The sequence below is a fragment of the Somniosus microcephalus genome, chromosome 5 (genome assembly GCF_052327205.1).
Source record: "Somniosus microcephalus isolate GS21.2 chromosome 5, FLI_Smic_1.0, whole genome shotgun sequence".
NCBI classification, from domain to species: Eukaryota; Metazoa; Chordata; class Chondrichthyes; order Squaliformes; family Somniosidae; genus Somniosus; species Somniosus microcephalus.
The window spans coordinates 165,354,436-165,373,706 of NC_140991.1; the positions used below are offsets into that span (position 1 = coordinate 165,354,436).

The 19,271-nt window shown below is 45.2% G+C and overlaps 1 protein-coding gene across 1 annotated transcript in view; it reads left to right on the plus strand.

Annotated features, from left to right (window-relative positions):
• Positions 1-19,271, plus strand: part of lrrc72 (leucine rich repeat containing 72) — an 85,370-nt gene that overhangs the window by 43,171 nt on the left and 22,928 nt on the right. The window contains exons 4-6 of the mRNA XM_085988398.1: positions 4,741-4,854; positions 8,910-8,999; positions 9,097-9,243. Of these exons, the coding sequence (XP_085844524.1) occupies positions 4,741-4,854; positions 8,910-8,999; positions 9,097-9,243 (351 nt within the window). The remainder of the gene's footprint in view (positions 1-4,740; positions 4,855-8,909; positions 9,000-9,096; positions 9,244-19,271) is intronic.

Consider the following 19,271-nt stretch of genomic DNA (forward strand, 5'->3'; position numbering starts at 1 on the left):
TTGGAAATTACAATTTTAAAATGTTTCACCAGCATATAAAAAGAAGTTCATGGACAGAACCTAGGTTTTTTTTAAATTTAAGCTGGAAATATCTACCTCCTCCAGTTTTCTAATCCTACAATTCACAGGTTTTTAAAGCTTAAGCTTGGCTAGAGTCCTAGTGGGAAAAATTCAGTATTGCCCCGTTTGGGGCATGATTATCAGCCGTGCGCAAAGTTTAGCGCCTGGCGCTAATTATCGCCTCCGACTTCAAACTTGGCTTTTATCGCCCCTGGAGGTGATTGGAGCGCTAAATCAGGCGCTTCACATCTGTCTTAAGGCGCAAAGGCCGAGGAGCGAGGCACTACCTCAGAGCGCTGGCGAAGCTCATGTGATGTCAGTCAGCAATGGAATGCAGACACAATGGCGCCGGCCAGTACTTAAAGGAGAGGGTTGATCTTGCTCTCCATCCACATCCTGCTCATTACAGCCTTGAAGCTCGGCCTGGAGAGACCTGTACATCAAATCTGCTGGAAAGAACAATGGAGAGAACCAGGGAAAGAGCTCAGAGTGCAGCCCCCGCAGTCTCTTCTAAATCGATACAAGGAAGAGCAAATCAAAATGAACCTGCAAAGTGCTGCTCAGTACCCAAAACTCCTTCACACAGCGTTGAATCTCTCCAGAAGTTTCTCTCTTTCTCAGAATGCGTGGTGCAAAAATGTCACCAACAAAAAAAGGCAGGAAGCGTTCGCCTTTAAATAGCGCTCCCCCAGTCCCTTTCTGACTGCAAAACGCTCCCCTCAACCTGTCGTTGCTAGCGGCAGGCGGTAAGGCAGGGGGTCGCCACTCAATATCCGGTCCGGGGCGCTACCGGGGCATTGCACACTCGACTGACGTTACGATCTGCCGGCGCAGGAGATCGTAGCGGTAGTGTTTAGCGCTGCCGCAAAATGTCTAGTTAATTTCGTGAGTGGCGCAAACATCGCCTCGCACGGGCGCTAGTTGCTTTGCACCCCATTAGCGCCCTCTTAAGGCGCTAATGGGAGGCGCAAACCAACTGAATTTTTCCCCCATAGAGTCATAACGGCACAGAAGGAGGCCATTCGGCTCTCTGTAGAGCAATCCAGTCAGTCCCATTCCCCCGCTCTATCCTCGTAGCCCTGCAAGTTTATTTCCCTCAAGTGCCTATCCAGTCTCCCCTTGAAAACATTGTGTGTCTCCGCTTCCACCACTTCCGTCGGCAGCGAATTCTAGGTCCTCACCGCTTTCTGCATAAAAAAGTTTTTCCTCGGATCCCCCCCGCTATATCTCTTGCCCCAAACCTTAAATCTCTGTTCCCTAGCCCTTGTACCATCAACTAGTGCGAACAGCCTTTCCCCCTCTAGCCTATCCAAACCCGTCATAATCTTGTACACCTCTATCAAATCACCCCTCAACCTCCTTTGCGCTAATGAAAACAAATCCAGCTTCTCCAACCTGTCCTTGTAGCTAAGATCCCCCATCCCCGGAACCATTCTGGTAAATCTTCTCTGCACCCTCTCAAGTGCCTTCACATCCTTCCTAAAGTGTGGTGACCGGAACTGGACGCAATACTCTAGTTTTGGCCTAACCAGCGCTTTATAAAGGTCCAGCAAAACTTCTCTACTTTTGTACCCAATACCTCTATTTATGAAGCCCAAGATCCCATAGGCTTTGCTAACCATTCTCAATATGTCCCGCCACCTTCAGGGACCTATGCACATTAACTCCCAGGTCCCTCTGTCCCTGCACACTCTTTAAAACTGTGCCGTTAAGTGTATATTGCCTCTCCCTGTTCCTTCTGCCAAAATGCATCACCTCACACTTCTCTGTATTAAATTCCATCTGCCACTTGTCTGCTAGCCTTTCTATGTCCTGTTGCAGTCGATTGGTATCATCCTCACTGTTTGCCAAACCCCCCAATTTTGATGTCATTGGCAAATTTAGAAATGCTACTCTATATTCCAATATCCAGGTCATTTATATATATCAAAAAAAGCAGTGGCCCCAGCACTGACCCTTGGGGAACACCACTGCCTACCATCCTCCAGTCTGAAAAACAGTCATTTACCACAACTTGCTGTTGTCTGTCCTTAAGCGAATTCCTTATCCAAGCTGCCACTGACCCACCTATTCCATGAGCCTCAATTTTGTTAACCAGCCTTCTATGTGGTACTTTGTCAAACGCCTTCCTAAAATCCTTGTAGACAACATCCATTGCATTCCCTTCATCAATCCTCCTTGTTACTTCATCAAAAAATTCAATTAGATTCGTCAAACACGATCTGCCTTTTACAAATCCATGTTGGCTCTCCTTAATTAGCTTAAACCTCTCCAAGTGCCCGTTAATGTTTTCCTTGATTATTGTTTCTAAAACATTACCCACCACTGATGTTAAACTGACCGGCCTATAGTTACTAGGATCGTCCCTACACCCTTTCTTGAACAATGGTGTCATATTTGCCACTTTCCAATCCTCAGGCACCTCCCCTGCATCCAGGGAAGATTGAAAAATTATGGCAAGCCCTTCCTCTATCCCCTCCCCCAATTACCTTTGCAACCTGGGATGCAAGCCATCTGGACCAGGCAACTTATCCACTCTAAGCATTCCCAGCCTTTCTAGTACCACCTGTCTATCAATTTTCACCCCTTCCATTGCTTCTACCTTTTCCACTTCTACCGATATTTTGTCAGCATCCATCCCCTTAATAAACACCGATATAAAGTACTCATTGAGTATTCTAGCCTTGCCCTGCGCCTCTAAGCATATATCACCTTCTTTGTCCCTAATAGGCCCCACCCCGCCTCTTACTACCCACTTGCTGTTTACATGCCGGTAGAAGATTTTTGGGTTCCTTTTTATGTTAACTGCCATTCTACTCTCATATTCTCTTTTTGCCAATCTTATTTTCATCTTCACATCCCCGCTCAACTTATTGTATTTGGTCTGGTTCTCCCTTGAAGAATTCACCTGACATGCATCATAGACCCTCTTTTTTTGTTTCATCATCTTCTCTATCTCCCTCATCATCCAATGAGCCCTTGCTTTGGTTCCCTTACCCTTCCCTCTTGTTGGAATGTACCTAGCCTGTACTTGGAACATCTCCTCCTTAAAGATCATCCATTGCATCACCTATGTACCTCTTGATTTTTTTTCTGATTTTCTCCACCAACTTTTCCTCTCCAGATGGAACTGTCTATTTGTGGAGTTCACAGAAACGACTTCAAACTAGAATGACAGCCCACATTTTCCAACAGCGGCAAGATGAGCGACACAGCTTGTGAATTTTACCGCCTAGCATGCCAATCTCGCCATTGATAATTTACACCATATTTTTCTGTACTTCTAATTAGAATACGCTGCAATAAGCATAGTTGCAAATCAGAAATGGTGCAGCCACTGTACTTTCTGTCACTCTGTAAATGTTTACTGATACCTTCATTTTAAACTGTGCTTTCAATGCTTGGCTTTGCCATGGATTCAGCATTAGTACACATATCAATATTCAATTGTTAAATTGTCTTTTTTAGGCATTTATTTATCCTTGAGGCACCTTTTAGCTAAATAAATTTGTGAAGTAGCAGATTAGCAACAATAAAGGCTTAAAAAGGAAACACTGTTAAACAAAAATACCTAAAAGTAAATTGTTTTATTGATATGACAATGCAGTATTTAAGAACCAGTTTTTCAACAAGTCCCAATCAGCAAACACAGCAATTTTCTGATTAACATGTCATATAAATGCAATCCGAGAATGCAATCAAAGTCAATAAATCACACCGCTACCAGGCCTGCAGCTCTATTATTTTTAAGTCTAAGTGACATTGGCTTGAAAACTGGCTTAAGTTCAGAAAATCGTTTCAATTGGTGGGGGAAGAGTTATGGTAATTACCGTTTAACTGTTTTCAGCAAGGGTAACGACACGAGGCGCAAAAGTCCCAGGAAAATATGGAGTTACGTAATTAATGGTCTTAATGGCAACTTACTCCATAATTTGCTCATTCTTTTATGCCGTTCAAGGGTTCCTACATAGTAGATCCACTACTACAATGGTTCAAGTCCCCAGGAATTCTGGGCCAATATGTATAATATTTTCAAAACTTATTTTGCGTGCACTTCCCATCACCCTTTTCTATTAGAAATTCCTGTGTCCACATTTATAATGGAAATTACCTGTGTATGCTGTAATTGCACCTTCCTCCCATTGGAGGCACTGCAGTGCCACCACTAGCTGATGAATTTATAATGGAGCCGGGATCACGTTGCTCGGCCTGGTTCAATTATCTCCCACCTACTAACTCTTTTCACTGGAAGACTACACTTGATCTTAACCCATGTGCCATGCATGGGAGGTCAGCTAGTTTTTTTCTTAATTTTTGTCCCTGGGATGTGAGTGAAATTGCCTGGCTTGTTAGACCAATTCATTGGTCATTACAAGTAAAGTGCAGAGTGTGAGACTGGAGTCACATGTAGGCCAGACCAGGTAAAGGTGGCAAGTTCCCTATCCTGAAGGACATTAATGAATCTGTTGAATTCTTACAACAAAACAGCCCACAAATGACCAGATTTGTTGAATTAAATTTCAGTTTGTCATGCTAAGATTAGAACTCATGATCTCTAGGTTACTAGTTCAGTACCATAATCATGAGGTGATTGTACCCTACAATATAGTTTCTGAACATTAGGTTGTTAATGAGCTGAAGTTTGTAGGAATACATTTTGCAATATGTCTTATATTGTAGGTACTCTGAAACACTTGACATCATTGCAGATACTGATGCTACACAACAATTGGCTTACTAAGGTGGAGAAGATCGTAGCAGAGTTCAAGAGATTGAGGTGGATGCACACATTAAGTAAGCAAAACCATCTGTTTCAGGGGTATCAAACTCATTTTATATGGTGGGCCTGGCAGGTGGCGCAGGTCAGATACAGCAAAAGTTATGATGAAAATATAAATAAAGCTAAACCATATTGATACTTACAGTTAGATTTTATTTTTATAAACATTGCCATAATGTCAGTCAGTTTTTAAATGGCTTTCTGCAACTTAATTTTCTTATTCTGTTAATTAATCCGAATTGATGTCTCCATCGTAATACATTCAATTCATGCCCATAACTGATTAAAAATGCTGAAATTACTGAATCGTGGATACTTGCAAAAGTGTAAATATGCCTGCTGTTATGGTACTTCTTTGGTAGACAATTAGTTGCTTTGTTTTATTTACACATGCACAAGTGCTGGAATGTAACTCTGCTGCCTGTGTCCTAACTCACACCAAGTCCCATTCACCCATCACCTCTGTGCTTGCTGACCTACATTGGCTTCCGGTCCAGCAACACCTCGATTTTAAAATTCTCATCCTTGTTTTCAAATCCCTTCAAGGCCTCGCCCCTCCCTATTTCTGTAATCTCCTCCAGTCCCACAACCCTCCAAGATCTCTGCACTCCTCCTATTCTGGCCTCTTGCGCATCCCCGATTTTCAACGCTCCAACATAGGCGGCTGTGCCTTCAGTTGTCTAGGCCAAAAGCTCTGTAATTCCCTCCCTAAACCTCTCCACCTCTCTCTCTTCCTTTAAGACGCTCCTTAAAACCTATCTCACCTGTCCTAATATCTCCTTAGGTGGCTCAGTGTCAAATTTTGTTTGATAACGCGCCTTTAAAGGGCCTTGGGACGTTTTAATATATTAAAAGTGCTATAGAAATGTAAGTTGTTGTTGTAACCTTCAGGTTGCTCTACTGCCAGGAAAATCCATCAAGCATTACGCTTAATTTAGAAGAGTTTTGCCTATTTATTGAGTACTGGAGTGCTTATATAAATGAAATTTTTATGACATGAGCTTCAATGTAACAGGAGTGGTATTTGCCTTGTAGAGGCCCATAAAAAGGTATGGTTTGGGGACCCTACATTTTACTAGACCAGAGTGGAAACATTGATCCGATCTGTTGCAATAGATTGTTGGCCGATTTCTGAGAATTCTGTGGGCCGATGGTGAGTGGCCCGAAGCCCTAATATATGTGCAATATTATTAGTGTTTCAGAAGCCGGGCTGCAGTTTCCCATGTGTTTAGGCCAGTCCCGGTGGTTGGACTGAAGGGGCTGATGAGCTACGTGTTGCTGTACCTCCGACTCCCACAATGTGGGTGCCCTGAGCCCAACTGCTGCCATTTTCTGTGCACCCAAAGTGAGCTGAGGAAATTTGTGGCTCTTTCTAAAGTGGTCTCCTTACTGAGCGCTTGCATCTGAGCTGAAGGCCTGGCCCTGAGGCCAGCGTGTGCTGCTTTGTTTCAACCTAGCTTGTTGTATGTTCCCCCCTTGCAGTATTGATTAGCAACTAGTCAGGCAACGTCGGCTGTGCTGCTTAACGATTGGTTGATATGATTGTCAATCACAAAGCTCCAACACCAGGTTAGGTTGTAGCCACGGTGCTCCAGGCTTTAGTCAGAATGAAGCCTCACAGCCCCTCTTGTGGTCTATGACTGTGGGCCAGATGATTGGCACCCCGATCTGTCTAATGAGAAACTTTATAGGCACTTTCCTTTGTCAGACTGCTGTATTCCCTTTTCCCTCATATGCTTGTCTAGCCTCCCCTTAAATGCATCTATACTATTTGCTTCAACCACTCCCTGTGGTAGCGAGTTCCACATTCTCACCACTCTTTGGGTAAAGAAGTTTCTTCTGAATTCCCTATTGGATTTCTTGATGACTATCTTATATTGATGGCTTCTAGTTATGCTCTTCCCCATAAGTGGAAACATACTCTCTGTATCCACTCCATCAAAATTTTTCATAATTTTAAAGACCTCTATTCGGTCGCCCCTCAGCCTTTTTTCAAGAGAAAAGAGACTCGGCTTGTTTATCCTTTCCTGATATGTATACCCTCGCATTTCTGGATATCGCATTGGCCCAGAATTCACTGGGAAAATAACGGCGAGTTTAATGCGCATACTTTTAGTAGTATGTAAATAACCCAGCAATCTGTGGTGAGGAAGAGATACGCCGTGTGTTGTGAATCCCCAAAAATTGTTAGCCTTGCAAAAACAGCAGTTTGCCATCAACCTCCCCATGATTGTCAAGAAATTGCTGCATTTGTGCTGTTAAAACAAATTACGTCCTTACTAAAAAGGGTGCTTACGTCGTTAAGTACACAGAAAGTTAGGGCTGCTACTTAATGGTGTAAGGACCCTTTTAGTGATGAGATTTATGTTCCTGCAATGCCACTCAACCTCTCCAGCCCAGAAAGGGAACAATTGGGCAGCACAGTGGCATAGTGGTTAGCACTGTTGCCTCACAGTGCCAGAGACCCGGGTTCGAATCCAGCCTCGGGTGACTGTCTGTGTGAAGTTTGCACATTCTCCCTGTGTTTGCGTGGGTTTCCTCCGGGTGCTCCGGTTTCCTCCCACAGTCCAAAGATGTGCGGGTTAGGTTGATTGGCTATGATAAAAAATTGACCCTTAGTGTTAGGGGGATTAAATACGTGGGGTTACGGGGATAGGGTGGGATATGTGTTGGTGTAGGGGTTACAGGGATCGGGTGGGATATGTGTCGGTGCAGGCTCGATGGGCCGCAATGGCCTCTATCTGCACTGTGGGGTTTCTGTGATTCTGTGAATTGGAACTGCGGTGTCTTGTTCCTACAGGTAGTAATTTGTTCCTAGAGGTTTTCAAAATTTAAAATTTTACACATTTTTCTTTTTTTTAGTCTTTTATTTTCTCGTTTAATCAAATCTTTCTTTCCCTCTTTCTGTAGCTGATTTGACTCTAATTCACCGTATTTCCTTCTCTCTTATTGCTCTGTTTCTTTCTCTATCCTTATATCATTGGTTAAGGAAATAGATATATGCCCTGTTGACCTCACCATGCCGTTATCAGCTCATACTTTGAGCAATTTGCGGTGCAAAATATTTTCAAACCGAAGAGTGATGAAAAAAGTCTAACAAACGGAGCATGTCGTGAGAAGCCCTGTTCCAGCAAATTTGTCGCCAATATGAAGCAAAGAAAGACAAAAGTGCTGCTATGCACTTGTACCATGTGTTTCCTGACAACAGTGATCAAAGATTAAGAACATAAGAAATAAGATTAAACTAATGCACATCTGAGAGATTGAATGTTCTACTTTGGTGACACAATCAAGTGGTCACATTGGGACCCCTAGTTATTAATGACATGTACCCAAGTCAGAATAAATTGAGTTTGTCGAGCTGCAAAAATATTTTTATGTTTTGTATATATAAAAAAATGATGCTGCTCACAGCAAGTCAGATAGCCGGTGTGGCTCCTATGATTAAATTTATTTTAGGCTGCAGTGATTTCAAGTGATTTTGGGACCACAACTCAAAAGTATGTCCTAGGAGAGCTGGTCAAAATCATCTTTAAAAAGTGTTTGGTAAATCCTTTTGTTTGGAAAGAGAAAAGAGACAGAAAAGTAATGGAGGATTTTTGTTCTAATCACACAAAAGTGATTTGCTGATGTAATTTACATCATTGTACCATGTGTTTGTAAACAAATGAAAAAATTTGCCAAATGTTTTTCCATAAAACAAATCCTGTTTAACGTGATACAAAAGCAAAATACTTCGGATGCTGGAAATCTGAAATAAAAACAGAAAATGCTGGAAATACTCAGCAGGTCAGGCAGCATCTGTGGAGAGAGAAACGGAGTTAACGTTTCAGGTCGATGACCTTTCGTCAGAACTGGAAAAAGTTAGAGATGCAACAGGTTTTAAGCAAGTGCAGGGACGGAAAGAACAAAAGGGAAGGTCTGTGGTAGGATGGCGGGCAGGAGAGATTAAAATACAAAAGGGATTATGGTGCAAGGCAAAAGGAAATGGTAATGGGACAAGTAAAGAAATAAAAGATGATTCTAAAAGAGGTGTAATTTTTAAGTTTTAAATTTCATTCTCTTTCAGATTTATTCAATAATCCTTTGACACAGGAACGAGATTATCGCCTTTATGTCATCTATCATCTGCCTTCAGTACAGCTGCTTGATAGACAGCGTTAGTTATTCTAAGCTTTAAACTTTCTTATCTTTGAAAATTCTGAATTCTGATTGTTGTGGAAGTTACAGCAGCTACTTGTGCCTTACTTTTACAGAGATAAGCCAGAGGGAACGGGATGCTGCTTTTGGTCACTGTAACCAAGACCGATTGCGAATCAATCAAACTTTGGCTTTTGGTCAAAGGAAACCGGATTTTATTGTTGACCGTTTAGCACCAAAGAGAAGTTTTAAGAATTATCCAGGTGGGAACTTGTGCATTATTTAGCTAAATAAATATAATCGATTTGTAAAAGTAATTTTTAATAGTTAAGATTAGAATGGCTACAAATGACAGTAAATCATTTTTCACCAGTGCATTATAATGGATGATTTATTAAAAATGATGACTTCATAATTACTCTTGCATGTCCTGTATAGAAATAAGTAAATGCATGTCTGTAACACGTCATAGTCACAACTCTCTACACTGGGCTCTTGATAAATCAAATTCCAAGCTTTTAAAGGCTGAGACCTACTTATAAATTGAGCCCCAGACTTATGAGGACCCATGCTTCTTCACTTCTGCCTTTGATAAATTGTATTTTAAACTTGCATAAGCTTAAATCTCAGGTTTTTCCTTCAATATTTTATTTGAAAATTTCACTACCCTCAATAATAGGAGATGTTCCTGGATCTGCTCTCTGGCACATTGGATCACCTGGGCGCTGGGAGTATCAGAAAATTGTGTGGGTTCCTTCACACACCAACGTGATTTATGCAATGTTCACTGTGCCCATATGATCCAGTGCAGCTGGGTTCAGACCAAGCAACATCTTCCTTCATAGCTTCTTCAAGTTCAATATTTTTCTATCTGAAAAGTATTATCTACTACAGGTAGAACGTCCCGAATCCGACAACCTCAGGACCGAGGCCGAGTCGGTTTTCGGGGTTTTCCGGACTTCGGAACGTGTTTCTGATGTCCGGAGTCCGGAAACGCCCGAGCCCAGGTTGCGATATTTCCGGACTTTGGACATCAGAAACACGTGCCGAGTCTGGAAATGCCTGGGCCCAGGTTCCGGTTTTTGGTAAGTCTCCCTCAGGGTGTCCGGATTTCGGACCCCTGCCACCAATCATCCCAGAGTCCAGATTCCGGAACTTCGGATTTGGGACGCTCAACCTGTAGTAGATTTTTGGTGTGGAAGGTGTGGACTGTCATGATGACTGAAAACTTTTGAAATTAAATATTGATAGAATGTTTTTGTGACTTTTTTTGAGTGAAATGTGATTGTTTTAATGAACAGTTAAAAATAATGTTTGTGCAGTGTGAGTTAAACAAAGCAGGAAATAATCAATTAGAAAAAGTAGATTAACATAATTACTGTACACTTAATGATTGAGAGAATCGAAACTTGATCAAGTCAGATTGATATGACAGACACCAAAATTTTATTATCTGGTTGAATTATCTTGCTCACACAGCTTCGTGTTTTCTAAAACATATGTAATGCATCATTTTGATTTACTTACTTGACATCATTTTCAGAACATTATCACAAATACAGAAATAATAACTAACAGTGGTAATGAACTACAGATCTTGGGCTGTCTGCTTGTTTTTTTGTCAAATAGAAGACTAGATTTTGGATGGCATTCTCAGTTTTTGATGATTTTTTTTGATAGTTTCAATTTTACAACATGTTTATTTGACAGAAACAGTTTTGTGTACTGTATCAAGTTCCACCAATTTAATTAAGTATAATGTGGCTACAGATGATACTTTGAGTAGTATTTGAGTCTTTCTGTTATCAGCCAAAATATATGTTCGTATCAAGAAAGATGAATTCTGAGAAGGACCTACCTTGGCTAACACAGAAGCCATAGTGGTTTGAACCAGTGCAGCTCATTTTTCCTAAAGGACTAAAGGTTGAGCAAAAACAATTCTTAGTAAGATCCCCAATGGTATTCTTCTCAGTTGGCACCTTTGCCTTTGGTTTATGCCTCTTTAAGGAATGCTGCTGTTGGGTAAATGAAGCACCTCTCTCGACCCCTCTACTGTCGCTAAATTGTCAGACATCTTGTCCGACATCCAGTACTGAATGAGCAGAAATTTCCTCCAACTAAATATTGAGAAGACTGAGGTCCCTGCCACAAACTCCATTCCCTAACCACCGACTCCATCCCTCTCCCTGGCAACTGTCTGATGCTGAACCACACTGTTCGCAACCTTGGTGTCATATTTGACCCCGAAGTGAGCTTCTGACCACATATCCGTGCCATAACTAAGACCGCCTATTTCCACCTCCAGAACATCGCCTGGCTGTCCCTGCCTCAGCTCCTCTGCTGCTGAAACCCTCATCCACCCCTTTGTTACCCTAGACTTGATTATTTGAACGCATTCTGGCTGACCTCCCACATTCTACCCTTCGTAAACTTGAGGTCATCCAAACTCTGTTGTCCTAACTCGCACCAAGTCCCGTTCACCCATCACCCCTGTGCTCGCTGACCTACATTGGCTCCCGGTTAAGCAACACCCCGATTTTAAAATTCACATCCTGTTTTTTCAAATCCTTCCATGGCCTCGACCCCTCCTATCTCTAACCTCCTCCAGCCGGATAACCCTCTGAGATCTCTGCGCTTCTCCAATTATGGCCTCTTGAGACAAAGGAGGAGATTGTGAGGCATTGACAGTCATTGAGGGACTCACTGTACACCAGGGAGGTAGCAATAGATTTGAAACATACATAGTGCCCATATTTAAAAACAGACACCAGCAGCTACATACTTCAATATCATATAAAATAATGACAGTGATCATCAGGAGTAAATTTGAGGATTATCTGTACAGTAATAACCTAGTAAACAGGAGGCAGCATGAATTCAAAAAGGGAAATCCTGCCTGACCAATCTCCATAACTTTGTTGAGGACGTGACATTCAAGTGGACTATGAGAAACCCTACGATGTGGTGTCTCCAGACTTCCAAAATAACATTTGGATTTTGAACAACCATTATTTGCCTGAAAGTTAATTCATCATTTCCTCTTTCACATCCAAACATCCGTTCTGAGATGCAAGTTTATTTCCTCGGGGTACATTGTCCGTGTGAACTAAACCCAATGTAACTACCCACATTTTCATAGATACACTCTCTTCCAACTCTCTTAGTTCACCTCTGAATTTAACCTGGCACCCCCTCCACTTCAAGGTGTTACTCTTCTTCCACCCCCCCATTCAAGCTGGCATTCTTTGCCCCCTACGGTTTAAGATGTCACCCTTTACCCCTTCCAATCCCCTCTGTGTAAGCACACACTATTTACCCTTCTCATTTAATGCAGGTGTTCATCTTCCTCCATCACTCTAAGATATCACCTCTCCCTACCTTCTAGCTCTGCACCCTTCTTCTCCATTTCCCTCACCCTCAGTACCAGTCCTACCTGCTGCTAATGAGAGATTCCAGCCACTGCGTACTGCAGACATAAATTTCTAAAACTTGTGAGAATTCCAGCCTACAATATGCAGTGACCATGATCAAAACCATTAGCAGTAAGACTCGGGTAGAAACGGTATTAAAGGGAAGGAGCCCTAGTCTGTGTTTATTTTGTCTGCTGACATGCACCAAACCCCCAAATAATGATGTCAGTGTGAAATGCTGATGGTTGACATGTACGCACATGAAAAAATTGCGACTAGGTGATACGTATGACTGGAAAGGTTCCATGAATAGGTCGTGGTATCAAGCAGTAACTCAGAATACACTCAGAAAATTGAAAATTGATGCCTGAGTGGTTCCAAAATCTCAGATGATCTGTAACGTTTAATGCTAATTATGCACCACATGAGCTTTAAAAGTTCAAAAGATTCAACAAAAGCTAAATGTCAATTGTAGGAAACAAAGTGATTACTGCAGCAATTTTGGAAACTGCCAAAATAATTTAAATAATCAAAAAATAAAATCCACTGATAGATAAGTAAGCTGCCCCCTTTGTTGTGGGAGATAATACACAAAGTATCTATTGCTGCATGAAGGAAAAGGAACTGAAAGTTTGATTGAAAATAAGGCTATGAGTCAGCAGAGTGCAGCAGGAGTGGAGGCGATTGCAGGACTGAAATGTGAAAGGGACAGTGTCCCACTTTTGATTATTTTTCCTATGGCATGGAGGGATTTCCCACTTTATATGTAGAGGCTGAACAAATGAAAATATGAAATTAGGAAGATATCACTGCCTTCGAAATCTTCATATTTTCAGAGAAACATATGATAGGGATCATTTCCGAGTATCTGTCACAGGCAGGAAATCTCACCCGCTACCGATGCATATTGGAAGGTCATAGCACAACCATGATTAGCACTGGCATTGGGTGAAGCTTCCCAACCTTGGTGTGCAGTCGAAATGTACTCAGAAATGTATGTTTATCATACGATCATACAGAATTGACAGGTGAGAAAAGACCAACTGCCCCATGAAGATAAACTGAGGCCCCATCTGCCTGTTCTAGTAGACATAAAAGATCCCCTATCACGTATTTGAAGAAGATCAGCGAATTCCCCATGTATCCTGGCCAACATTCCTCCCTCAACCAATACCACCACCACACACACAGATTAACTGGTCACTCATCTAATTTTATGCTTGTGGGATCTAGCTTTGCACAAAGTGGCAGCCACATTTGCCTACCTAATGATAGTGACTACGCTTAAAGAGTAAGTCACTGGTTGTGAATCACTAAGGGATGTCCAGAGGATATGAACAGCACCTTTATAAATGCAAGTTTGTTCTAGCTTTAGCATACTGGCAAGCTCACATGACGGTGTTTGTAGAATTTCTGTCAGATGATTCAGTTCTTGACTTAGAAAATAGTATTTAAAGGCGTAGTTATACTTTTGCGCCAATTAAAAGCAATTTTCACTTTGTAGCGCTGCAACAACTGGCATTATAATTCCAGAGTCTAGTCCCACAGACGGGGGTTCAGTGAATCATTTGGCCTCTTTATAAACCAATGCAGAAATGTTTTAAATGTTTTGAAAGTGTGAATACTCAATAACATACTCATGCAAGGCTATCTCCTTGTCCCTTGATTTTCCAATCTATCTATATATATCTATCTATCTATCTATCTATATATATATATAAAGCGGCTCTTCTGTCTGTCCCGATGTCTGTCTGTCCCGATGTCTGTCTATGTTCTATACGTTTGAAAGTTATAGAGCGTACCGACGCGCGCGTCGCCTCAAAAGAAAGCTTGCGATTCCGGACCAGTCATAGGCGTATTTACCTTTCGGCCGGACAAAAATCGCGCCCGCGGTATCCGAAAAACGTTCAGCGTTCCGCTCATTAGCATCTCATTAGCGACCGTGTGACGTTGAGGTCGACCAATCGTACGGCGGGTTCCTGGCGCGTGCCATCCTACAGTTGAGTGTCGAGTGACCTGACGGTCGACCAATCGGTGTGTGTGTGGGTGGGCCTTATCGTTCTGAACCGAGGTGAGTGGCCGCCATCTTGATTTTTCACGATTTCTTTCCCACACTTTCAGTGTGTTAGGGAAGTAAGGTAAATATTTGAATTATGTGTTAGGGAATTAATTAACAATTTATTTCAGCTTTATATTGTGTTTAGCAACCCCCCCCCCTCCTCCTCACCCTCGCGCAGGGGGGACTCGGTGCTGCTCTCCAGGCCCGCTGCAGGCAGGCCTGAAGCTCAAAAAATTTCTCTCTCTCTCTCTCTCTCTCTCCTTCTCCTCTTCCCTCTCTCTCCTTCTCCTCTTCCCTCTCTCTCCTATTCCCTCTCTCTCTCTCCTCTTCCCTCACTCTCTCTCTCTCTCTCTCTACTTCCTCCTCTCAGGTTTGACGGTGTCGGGGCCGGAGCGGGCGGGCCACCCGAAGTGAGCCGCTCGCTAACGGCCGCCAGCCCGCGGGGTTTCCCTGCCTACTCCCCGCGGGCCGCCTCGCGCCGCTGGCACTGACCGCGCATGCGCCGCCCGCCCGCGAGAGCCCGCTCTGGCTTTTTTTTAAACGGCTGTCCCCGATCTCAATCGGCGTCAGCCACGAGGGTCAGGGTGCGCGCGCAGCAGGAGCAGCTGAGACGCGGCCGTCTCTCTGTTCCGCACTCGGCTCGGGCGGGGGGCGGGTCTCTCAGCCGCAATCGGCGATCTGGAGGGCGGGGCTCCGGAGAGCGGGAGGGCGGGGCTCTGGAGAGTGGGACGCCGCTGCTCGGGAGGGCGGGGGGTGGGGCTCGGGACATCGGGGGGGCGGGAGGCGGGACATCGGGAGATCGGGGGGCGGGAGATCAGGGGGCGGGACATCGGGAGATCGCGGGGCGGGACATCGGGAGATCGCGGGGCGGGACATCGGGAGATCGCGAGCCCGGACTACAGATCGGGGGGGGCGGGGCTCGGGAGATCGGGGGGGGCGACCCTCGGGGGGAGGGGCTCCGGAGATCGGGGGGCGGGGCTCCGGAGATCAGGGGGGCGGGGCTCCGGAGATCGGGGGGGTGGGGCTCGGGGGGGGCGGAGCTCGGGAGATCGGGGGGGCCGTGCTCCTGAGATGGGGGGGCGGGGCTCGGGAGATCGGGGGGGGGGGTGCTCGGGAGATGGGGGGGTGCGGGGCTCGGGAGATTGGGGGGGCGGGGCTCGGGAGATCGGGGGGCGGGAGATCGGGAGATCGCGGGCCCGGACTACAGATCGGGGGGGGGCGGGGCTTGGGAGATCGGGGGGGGCGACCCTCGGGAGGCGGGGCTCCGGAGATCGGGGGGGCGGGGCTCTGGAGATCGGGGGGGCGGGGCTCGGGGGGTCAGGGCTCTGGAGATCGGGGGGGAGGGGCTCGGGGGTGCGGGGCTCGGGAGATCAGGGCTCCGGGGGGGCGGGGCTCGGGAGATCGGGGGGGCGGGGCTCGGGAGATCGGGGGGGCGGGGCTCGGGATATCGGGGGGGGCGGTGCTCGGGAGATGGGGGGGCGGGGCTCGGGTGGGCGGGGCTCAGGGACTCTCCCCCTCCCCCCCTGAAAAAATTTCTCTCTCTTCCCTCTCCCCCTCTCTCTGCCCCAGTTTCTCTCCCTCTCCCTGCCCCAGTCTCTCTCCCTCTCCCTGCCCCAGTCTCTCTCCCTCTCCCTGCCCCAGTCTCTCTCCCTCTCCCTGCCCCAGTCTCTCTCCCTCTCCCTGCCCCAGTCTCTCCCTCTCCCCCTCAGTCTCTCTCTCTCTCTCCCCATTCTCTCTCTCCCCATTCTCTCTCTCTCTCCCCATTCTCTCTCTCTCTCCATTCTCTCTCTCTCTCTCAGTTCAGTTTTTTTTTTTCAGTTCAAATGCTTTATTGGCATGAAAGTTTACAGAGAACCATATTGCCAAAGCTTACATTGCAAAAAGGTACAGTTTTCCAACATTCTGTAGGTGTCAATCGATTTGACATTTGTTGGGTATATACAATATTACTTTTAAACAATATTAATTTTAAACAGTCTTTCTACTTCATTTGGTACGTTCAATATTAATTTTAAACAGTCTTACTTTTAAACAGTCCTCAGGTTGTGACGTTGTTACATATTTAGCCCCAAGGTATGGTCTGTCTCCTTCTCCTAGGACTAATCTCAATTTTGACAGATCATCCAATTCCTTGAAATCTGGGGTTGTTTGGCTTAGCTTGTTGAATAATATGTTTCTTGATGTGTTGAATTTTTCGCATTTTAGGAGGAAATGCATTTCTGTTTCAACCTCGCCAGCCAGACATTGATCGCATATTCTATTCTCTCTAGGCTGCCAGGATTTCTTGTATCTGCCTTTTTCAATTTCCAGTTGGTGGTCGCTTAGTCTGTACCTGGTGAGGGTCTGTCTCTGTTTTGTGTCTCTGATGGTCGTGAGGTAGTCTGCCAGTTTATATTCTCTTTTTAGGGCCCGGTAACATTCTAATCTGCTTTGGCTTTCGGTTATTTTGTTCCAATGTTCCAGGTAGGTTTCTTTGCATTTTTTAATGATTTGGTTCACTCGGATTGGTGTTTGGACGGCTGTGTTGGTCTGGGGCTGGTCAGGGTCCGGCTGAGTACTTAGTTTCAGTAGCAGCTGACTCAGGGGACTCTTTTCTGGGTTTAGCTCTTGGGTCTGAAAGGCTTTGAAATGAAGGGTGTCTGGGGAGCTAGATTTGAGGTGATTTAGGAAGTTTAGTGCTCGTTTTTGGATGTTTATTATCAGTGGGTATCTGCCTAGTTCGGCTCTGCATGCATTTGTTGGCGTTTTTCTTTGGGTGCGAAGGATGCTTCGGCAGAATTCTGCATGTAGGGCTTCTATTGTGTGTTTTTCCCATTTAGTGTAGCTTTGGTGATTTAGCGGGCCCCATACTTCACTACCGTACAGTGCAATGGGCAGGATTATGCTGTCAAAAAGTTTGAGCCAGATTTTGATTGGGATTTGGATGTTGTAGAATTTTCTTTTTATTGCATATAGGGCTCTTCGGGCTTTTTCTTTTAGTGCATTCACTGCTATGCTGAAGCTCCCTGATGCTGTAATAGTTAGACCAAGGTAGGTGTAGCTCATAGTGTGTCCTATAGTGGTATCACTGAGGGTAAACTGGTATTTGTTTTCCTGACATCTGGGTCTTTTCTGAAAAATCATGATGTTGGTTTTCTTTAGATTTACTGTTAGAGCCCAATTTTGGCAGTATTTGTCGAGTAGGTCTAGTTGTTGCTGTAATCCCTGTTCTGTGGGAGACAGCAGAACCAGGTCGTCCGCATAGAACAGGGACTTCACTTCTCCATCCAGGAGACGGAGACCTGGTGACTCGCTTTGCTCCAGCATGTCTGCTAATTCATTTATGTATATGTTGAACAGGGTCGGGCTCAAATTGCAGCCCTGCCGGACGCCTCTTCTCTGGGTGAAGAAATCGGTGCGTTTGTCTACAATTTTGACCCCGCATTTGTTTTTCAGATACATTGATTTAATAAGGTCATAGACTTTGCCCCCTATTCCACACTGAAGAAGTTTATAATAGAGCCCTTCGTGCCATATAGAGTCAAAGGCTTTCTTGAAGTCGATGAAACAGGCGAATATTTTCCCATTTTTTGTTTGGTGTTTATGTTTTTCAATGAGGGTGTGAAGGGTATAGATATGGTCGGCGGTGCGGTGTTTTGGAAGAAAGCCTATTTGGTTTTTTCTGAGGATATTATGTTTGTTAAGAAAATCAAGTAATCTACTATTTAGAATACTGCAGAATAACTTCCCTAGACAACTGTTGACACAGATGCCGCGGTAGTTATTTGGGTCTGATTTGTTTCCACTTTTATATATGGGGGAGATTAGTCCTTGGCACCAGACTCTCTCCCAGTCTCTCTCTCTCTCTCTCCCAGTCTCTCTCTCTCTCCCCCAGTCTCTCTCTCTCCCCCAGTCTCTCTCTCTCCCCCAGTCTCTCTCTCTCCCCCAGTCTCTCTCTCTCCCCAGTCTCTCTCTCTCCCCCAGTCTCTCTCTCTCTCTCCCAGTCTCTCTCTCTCTCCCAGTCTCTCTCTCTCTCCCACAGTCTCTCTCTCTCTCCCACAGTCTCTCTCTCTCTCCCACAGTCTCTCTCTCTCTCCCCCAGTCTCTCTCTCTCTCTGCCCCAGTCTCTCTCTCTCTCTCCCCCAGTCTCTCTCTCTCTCCCAGTCTCTCTCTCTCTCTCCCCCGTCTCTCTCTCTCTCTCCCCCAGTCTCTCTCTCTCTCTCCCCCAGTCTCTCTCTCTCTCTCCCCCAGTCTCTCTCTCTCTCTCCCCCAGTCTCTCTCTCTCCCCCAGTCTCTCTCTCTCTCTCCCCCAGTCTCTCTCTCTCCCCCAGTCTCTCTCTCTCTCTCTCCCCCAGTCTCTCTCTCTCTCTCCCCCAGTCTCTCTCTCTCTCTCCCCCAGTCTCTCTCTCTCTCTCTCCCCCAGTCTCTCTCTCTCCCCCAGTCTCTCTCTCTCTCCCCAGTCTCTCTCTCTCCCCCAATCTCTCTCTCTCTCTCCCCAGTCTCTCTCTCTCTCCCAGTCACTCTCTCTCTCCCCACAGTCTCTCTCTCTCTCCCACAGTCTCTCTCTCTCTCCCCAGTCTATCTCTCTCTCTGCCCCAGTCTCTCTCTCTCTCTCCCCCAGTCTCTCTCTCTCTCCCCCAGTCTCTCTCTCTCTCTCCCCCAGTCTCTCTCTCTCTCTCCCCCAGTCTCTCTCTCTCTCTCCCCCAGTCTCTCTCTCTCTCTCCCCCAGTCTCTCTCTCTCCCCCAGTCTCTCTCTCTCTCTCCCCCAGTCTCTCTCTCTCTCTCCCCCAGTCTCTCTCTCTCCCCCAGTCTCTCTCTCTCTCTCTCCCCCAGTCTCTCTCTC